Here is an 8,515-nt window from a genome sequence, read left to right as displayed (position 1 = left end):
TATATCCCACTGCAACTTTTCTTACCTCCAGTTGTATTTCCCCCAGTCTACCTACCTTTTTCTTCATTTCCATCCCCATCCTTTTCTTTCGCACAGTCCACCCATCCCCCTAACCCTTTTTTTACCTTTTAATACAATAACTAAGACATCACAATATATTAATTATTTTTGTATTACAACAGATATGATATCAGTGCCATATAAAAGAAGACATAGTATGTTGTTGCCTCCTGCTAGCACTAGGTAACAAATTAGTTAATTGTCTTAATAATCATAGGATGCCTGCTTATACACAGAATTGCCAGTGATAGATGTGAACTATACAGAAATAGAAGCATAATGAAGTTAAGAATAAATTAAATAATAAGGAGCCACAAGAAAATGAAAAACATAATAGGTAAGATTACAACAGCCAAAGGAATAATGAAGGATAAGTTCTTCTGGAAGAACAATAAAATGGTGCATGTGTTAGAGTTAAGTTGATTTCAAGAGAGATGGCAGAACGTGTACCGGGAAGTAAAGACAAAGAAGAAGCCAAGGGAAACAAAACAGCTGGAGTACTAGATAAAGGAATGAAGATAAGATTACTTTCAAAAATGTTATTCTTTAATTGTTTATACCCATCTGGGCAAAATAATTCTGATGTTGTTGACATACAATATAATGGAGTAGCATGTCTCCAATCCCCTCTCCTTCATATTCAACACTTTTCCGTACACGGTACAAACCGATTTCAATTACGAAAATTATGTGCTTTTATGCTTTTAAATTGATAAAATATTACATGATGATTCATCAATAAATATTGAAGATGTTACATAGTAAATCATTATAAGATACTTGAATGTAAGTTTCAAATGAGTGAAAGCAAAAATAAGGATACATATTTGCTCCCATTTAAGTTCGAAGCTATTTACTGTTAACAATTTCTCTCTCTGCATTAGAGAGGGCACTCCATGCAACTAAATGAGGTGAAAACACAATTTCAAATGCAGTTACAAAAATTAGAAGTGAATGACTGAATTGATTAACTGTTAACTTCCAGTTTTAAGAGGAAGGAGAATCTGGAGAGGGAGTCTAGGGCAGAAAAGAAAGGGGGGGGGGGGGGAGGAGAGAGAGGGAGAGAAAAAGAGAGAGAGAGAGAGAGAGAGAGAGAGAGAGAGAGAGAGAGAGAGAGAGAGAGAGAGAGAGAGAGAGAGAGAGAGAGATTCACCACGTAATTATATACTGTAATTCAAGTTCCCATTAGTGATGAAAAGTTCAGAAAAAGTTATCATGTAGCTCTCAATCAATTATTAGATCTACTCATAAGCATTTAAGAGTACCGTAAAAAATGATCAGAATTTTCTTTCATATGTATTGTTTCATTTCATCATAAAATCTTGTTTCTGGAATCCTTCCTTTGATTTATTCTTACACAAATGTTATAATCAAAAGTAAAAGGGATGAAACACACAACTGAATTTAAAAAGGTAAAAAAGTACAGTCAATCAAAGTGATATATAACAAAGTGTAGTAAATATGAGTTTCTTCATTTTAAATCAATCATAAAACCCCATCTCATTGTTAATAAAGATTTTCCAAACAATAATCTGTGTATGAAATAAAAATTTTCACAAACACAAATCTGATCCTGTAATGGAAGGATGTGAACAGCAACTTCATGAAACAGATACTATTTTTTTTCTGGTTATGCTTATGCAGTCAACAGAAAAGTAAATATTATCTGATACTTGTTTTCGAATAAATTAAATAAATACAGGTCAGGCTCAATTATAAATAAAACTTATTATGAAAGTGTAGATACTAAATTATTATTTTAAAGTGGTTTATTAGTTTATTCATATACTGACTCAACAGAACACTATCATTATTCAGATTTAAATACATGTATGTCAATTGCTTTTAAAGTCATTTTATACACACTGAACAAAACAAGTAAAACAAAATTAAAGGTGAGGAAGGAGCTTTCAAGATCTTTGATAATGTCTCTTTTCCCAATATCTTGCAATAAATATATATATTTATATAGCAATAATAACACTTATATAATCAACAATGTCGGCAAGATGATCACACACCCATGAAAACAGTCCCTTGAATGAATGCAGTACTGTTATCAAACATAATTACATCATGATAATAAAGGTACCATTTTATTGTGGATTGTAAAAGCATTTAATTTATTTGATTTATTTCTGAAATTCCTTTCATCCTGTGATTTAACGACAGACATGAAATGCTATCTGATTACCAGCATCCATTTCTTTTGCACTTCAGTCTGGTCTACAAGGTACAATAAACATGTGTGCTGAACTGGCTTCACTAAAAAAATAAAAAAAAAAAATCACAGGAAGATATTTATGGTACTCCGACTTCAAGATGTATCTGAATACTTATGAATTATAACATGAAGTAAAGTGAATGTAGTGGAATTAGTGTTTACAAATCAGAAGTATCATAGTTACTGAAAATATTTTCCTCTATAAAATGTCTTAGTAGATTCCTTTCTTTACACAGATAGTTATGTAGAAAATAACAACTCCAATTTCACATCAAACTGGAGCTCTAAAAATAAAATTATGGCGTGTTTTATTTACATTCAAGCAATAATTTCTTTAAATGTATTCCAAGAATATGTATATTGAAGGCTTTAATAGAGAACAGTAAAGTCTTCTTAATGAATGTTGGTTATTCTCAGAATGTACGGCATTCTGCCTTTTGGCAAAGGAAAAAAAAAATAACGCATAAGCTACTTTCTTTTAGATATTGTTCCTGCCAAGTAAAAACAGACTGGCATCAGAACAGACAGGAAGAATTATTCTACTCAATTATGAATGGGGAAAAAATTTTCCTACTAATTTTCATTTCTCCTTATTTTACAAAGAAATGTTGTCCCTCGGCACTCTGAAAACATACATTATATTTATTTTTTACCACTATATTGAGACGCATTTAAAGAATCTGAATTCATATTTACAGTTGTCTTTAATTATGTGTACCACAAGCACTCACTCACATGCATGCTTCATTCATAATATGCAACAATGAAGAGTCACAATTGCACATTACAGATGGTTTGATCCAAGATTGAAAACAACATTTCTAACAAGAGTTCTACAAAGAGCACAAACATCACTTAAAAACAGTTTGTGTATATGTATTTATATATATATATATATTTGTATATACAGTTAACATACACAGGTATAAAAATGTAAATAACTCTTCAGTATAACAATTCAATTAATTTTATGGGAACAAGTTCATAGAACATGGAGAAAATACATAGGAAACAAAACATTAATAACATCCTCCTAGAAGTCTAGTTACTCTATCATCCATTCAAATGAAATGTAGCATAATGCTATGCACCACCATTCTTCCGAGGGACATTAGTACACATTACTCACACACACACACACACACACACACACACACACACACACACACACACACACACCACTTAGAATAAAACTGTGTAGTCAGGACCGCATAAGCCCTAACAAAATTATGTAACATGGTTTGTACAAGAAAACGAATAAGTACAACATGGTAGTAAACAGCAACTTTTTTTGTTTCTTTCCGTTTTTCTAGCAAGGAATACACACAAAAAATGTAAGGTATGTAATGAAGGAAATGGTATGATTCATTAATATTTCTTCATTACCTTGAACTTTTTACAACTTTTGTTAAGGCAATGGAAACAGTAATACATATATAAGAATGGTTTGCACCATACATTTGATCTACACAATGCAGGAATTGCTTAATTTCCCTAATATCTGTACCTGTGGTAATGATAATTTGATTTGAAACATAGAACCCGACAAAAGACTGCTAACATTTTCACAAGAACACAATTCTGTATATTTGGCAACTTGTTACCATCATAACATGATGTAATGATGATGCCTTTATTCTGTATATATACGCAACAACTCAAATACACGGCCATATACAGAATTGTTTCTAATGACTACACCAAATGATGAACCATAATTGACTGTCAATATAATCCACAAGGGTGCTTTACCCTTGTTACACAAGTGAGAGACAGAGAGGGATTAGGGTCCTGTAAGAGTTAGCATTTTTAATACTCTCATGCTGCATGCATGAAACATTTTAATATTAAAATGAATACATCTACTAAATCTAAAAGAGTTTCTTACTGAATTGTGTTTATAGATATATATATATACAAAAGACAAGTCTAAAACACTAGCAAAATCATAAAATAAATGACTGACAATGTGTGTGTGATATTATTTAAATAACACATAGGGAAACTTTATATTTTTCCTTATTACTGTAATATATACAAAAAATGTCAAAAAGTACTGTTTTATATATGGATGTAATGACTCTTCAAATACACAAATGAATACAATTAGAAAAAGAGGCTAACTCTTGAGAAAACTGTGATCCATCTCTCTTTCTCTCATACAGACTGGAACTTATCACCTTGCCATTTACTTTAAAAATAGAAGAAGGTATCACTGCAAGAGATGCATACAGAGATGCTAGTGTTCCCATTGCCAACGTGTTGCTTTACACCTGCTTTTTCTGTAGCGCTCACATTGTCGGTATGGTATATAACCTACTGATAAAGGGGAGGGCAGGGAGCAGGGTGTCAAAGAGCAGGCACATCCGCTCACAGAAGAGTAGACCAGCCAAAGACTGCCACCTGAAAACCACAAACACTTGGTTAAAGTTTTCATATGTGCAGATCACCATCAGCATCACAACGTGATAAATGTCTACCATGAAACATTCTGAGAACCTAATTTTATTGTTCGTATCACCTTATGGAAGTACACATATACAAATTAATTCTGTTACGAGTCCCTTAATTTAAGGTACATCTGTGGAAGAAAAACAACTGTCATAAAAGCATCTCACAACAAATCAAATGGTTTATTAGAAGGCAAATAAAACTAACACACTGTAACATAAAATGTTGGGAAAGCCAGATGATATGAAAAGAGACATGAGAGACTTGTGTCACATTTAGTAAGGGTTACTTAAGTGAAATGGGAAAAAAAAGAACTTTGGTCAGATGATTATAGGGTAACAACAACAGCATCACTGATTTGTGAAACAAGAGTTGGCACAGTAAAGAAGCAAATAAAAGTAAAATGGCAAGTTCTCACAATCTTACAACAGGTTTATTCTCCCATTGACAAACTAAATCAATACCAACGAACAATGTACAGTTTTGCAAGCCCACACAACAAGCTGACAATTAGGAACCATCAGCATAAAAGAGGAAAACAACATCAAAAAGAATGAATAATAGGTGCTGGAGGAAAGAAATGAGAATGGAAGGAGACTTGGGTTTTGCAGCAAGCGGTGGCTAACATCTTTCCCAAACTCACAACAGAATGTCTTCACAAAGACTGGGGTATGAGGTATCTTCAGTTGGAATGTATGATGATTAAACTAACATTTATAATTTCAAAGCATATTTTTGAAGACACGTAACACACATAGCTAAATACTGGAAATTAACAGTAATGCACAGTAGGCTAGAATTAAATAACAACAACAACAACAACAACAACAACAATAATAATAATAATAATAAAGAAGAAAAACAGTGTGTGACAAAGTGGAATGCTGAAAATTCTCTGAGGCAGTCAGTCACAACCTACATAACTGTGTTGAGGATAATTCAGCAAAAGAGGAATGGAATGTAGTAAACAATAAAATAGTACAGGCAGAACATACACAAAAAAATCATCAATAAAGATTGCAAAACGTATGATATTAAGGGAACAGAGTATAAATTATTAAGAAATAATATTAAAAGGAGAATTAACTGGCATGACGTAGAGGAGTATTAAATTTAAAAATATGTTGAGTGGAGAAGAACTGTCTCCAAAGTGTTATCAAAGATGAAGAGGAGGTTGATGAAGGAATAACCACTAATGTTTATCCGTGTTTCACAGAACACGGACTAATAATCAAGTCAGAAGAGGTTGAAAGCATACCTCAGAATTTAATATAAGCAATAAGAGGTATTGGAATTTGAACATGGTATGACACCATGTCAAAAAACTACAAAACTGAAAATATGCCCCTAGATTTCCAATCTGATGTAATCATGACCACTAATTAATCTTTGAATTGTAAGCAATCAGCTTGACATATCATATTTACCAAGTGTCAATTAAACTAATCCACAAAAGAATAAAATATAAATTTTAAGGAGGATAAGTACCAACTTTGTTTCAAAAAAAGGAGGAGAAAGGAAGATTACGTGTTAACATCCTGGCAATGGGGTCATTACAGACTCAGCACAAGCTAGAATGGGGAAATAAATCGGCCATGCCCTCTGAAAGGAATCATCCTGGCATTCACTTTAAGCAATTTAACTGCCTACATATAGATGGATGGACAGGTATTTGAACCACTCTCTTCATGAATAGAAGTCCAGTGTCTTACTACTGTGGCACCTCACTCAATGGATTTGGTTTCAGAAAGGATAATGGCAATATAGAGGCTGTTCTGATTTTTCATTTGTTAAAAGAATCAAAATTTAAGAAAAATCAAGACTTTCCATAGTGTGTGTGAATTTCACGACAGCAGACCAAATAGCAAGGTCATTGGTCTCATCGGATTAGGGAAGGATGGGGGATGAAGTCGGCCATGCCCTTTCAAAGGAACCATCCAGGCATTTGCCTGGAGTGATTTAGGGGAATCACAGAAAACCTAAATCAGGATGGTCGGACGCGGAATTGAACCGTTGTCTTCCCGAATGTGAGTCCAGTGTGCTAACCACTGCGCCGCCTCGCTCGGTCACAACAGCATTCACATATTTAACGAATAATATGATATTCAAAATCCTGACAAAGGTGAGGGTATAATACATGAATAGACAAGTAATTTAGAATGTCCTGAGTAATGTAAGTGCAGGTGGAATACATATTAATGCTAAAATGTGATACAACAGAATGATGTTAAATATCACATGAACAGTTACAAGCAAAATGAAAAAGAACTAGTAATAGATGAGAAAAGATGCCTGTGGAACACACCAGAAGAAGGGTCCATTTAGTGGGGAATCTAGTTTGTAAGTACAGTTAATTTTGCACTGGAGTAGAGGAGAATGGTTATGTTTTCAGTGGCCCTTGATAACTTTCTGTCTAGTCTAAGGAAACCATTAGTTTTCTCTCTGGATGCACTTCACATCTGAAATTACTTCAACGACACATCATAATTCAGTCTGCTGTACAAACACAAATTGTCACTACGAAAGACTAGTTTCAAACATCCACAAAACCACACACACCTTGCATCATTCTTTTCACCATATAAGCTCACGAGTGAGCATTGGTGTTTGTATGCGAATTATTTGTTTGGTTTCCTTGTTGCAGTGGCTTTTTGTCTTCAGATGCTGGTGTTGGCGGAGCATCCTTCCTTGGTGGCATCCTTTCATTTATAGCATCCAGACCCTTCGCTTCAGCAAACGATGTTATCTTGTGATTTGGTGAGAAACCTTGTAAGGCTGTAGAACCACCAAAATCAGATCAAGTTCAGGTTAGACACTGAGCACGTTACACGACAAAATTCATAATATTCCTAAGGCTAAAACAGTCCAACAACAGAAAAATTACCGGAATAGTACAAAACAGCTCTGCATATAAAAATAGTGGCTGGTATCATCAGTCAGTGGAACTAATTGTTGTGCTTTGGGGGGGGGGGGGGAGGTGAGGAGAGGGAGTGGGAGTGGGAGGGGCGAGGGAGGGAGTGGGAGGGGCGAGGGAGGGAGTGGGAGGGGCGAGGGAGGGAGTGGGAGGGGCGAGGGAGGGAGTGGGAGGGGCGAGGGAGGGAGTGGGAGGGGCGAGGGAGGGAGTGGGAGGGGCGAGGGAGGGAGTGGGAGGGGCGAGGGAGGGAGTGGGAGGGGCGAGGGAGGGAGTGGGAGGGGCGAGGGAGGGAGTGGGAGGGGAGTGGGAGGGAGTGGGAGGGGCGAGGGAGGGAGTGGGAGGGGTGAGGGAGGGAGGGGGAAAGAGGGAGGGGGAAAGAGGGAGGGGGAAAGAGGGAGGGGGAAAGAGGGAGGGAGGGGGAAAGAGGGAGGGAGGGGGAAAGAGGGAGGGAGGGGGACAGAGGGAGGGAGGGGGACAGAGGGAGGGAGGGGGACAGAGGGAGGGAGGGGGAAAGAGGGAGGGAGGGGGAAAGAGGGAGGGAGGGGGAAAGAGGGAGGGAGGGGGAAAGAGGGAGGGAGGGGGAAAGAGGGAGTTAGGGATGGAGGGAGGGGGAAAGAGGGAGGGGGAGGTATGCATGTGTAAAGGGAGAGGAGGGGGGTGTGCAATTGGAAACAGAATCTGCCTCCCCTGATACGAAGTGGAACAACAAAATGTGTAAATCACCTGTCAGTTCTTAAGGTAAGACACCAGCCACAAGGGCAACACATTTAACTCTCCAAGCAAGTTAAACTTCTGAGCAAACACAGTTTTTCCCTTCTAAAAAATTTTGACACTTTCATGAATTGAAATCTCATATGTTGTATGCT

General features: G+C 36.5%; 1 protein-coding gene across 5 annotated transcripts in view; it reads right to left on the bottom strand.

Annotated features, from left to right (window-relative positions):
* Positions 1-588: 588 nt before the first annotated feature.
* LOC124595846 (serine/threonine-protein phosphatase 2B catalytic subunit 2-like) overlaps positions 589-8,515 on the bottom strand; it is a 773,882-nt gene continuing 765,955 nt past the window's right edge. For all 5 annotated transcript variants that reach the window (XM_047134749.1, XM_047134751.1, XM_047134750.1 and 2 more), the window contains 2 exons: positions 7,295-7,510; positions 589-4,687 (listed from right to left, as the gene is read on the bottom strand). In XM_047134749.1, the coding sequence (XP_046990705.1) occupies positions 7,323-7,510 (188 nt within the window). In that variant the 3' untranslated portion in view covers positions 589-4,687; positions 7,295-7,322. The remainder of the gene's footprint in view (positions 4,688-7,294; positions 7,511-8,515) is intronic.

This window comes from Schistocerca americana, chromosome 2, assembly GCF_021461395.2.
Source record: "Schistocerca americana isolate TAMUIC-IGC-003095 chromosome 2, iqSchAmer2.1, whole genome shotgun sequence".
Taxonomy (NCBI): domain Eukaryota; kingdom Metazoa; phylum Arthropoda; class Insecta; order Orthoptera; family Acrididae; genus Schistocerca; species Schistocerca americana.
Note: the sequence above shows the minus strand (reverse complement) of the source record. Positions and strands in the feature narration are given on the sequence as shown.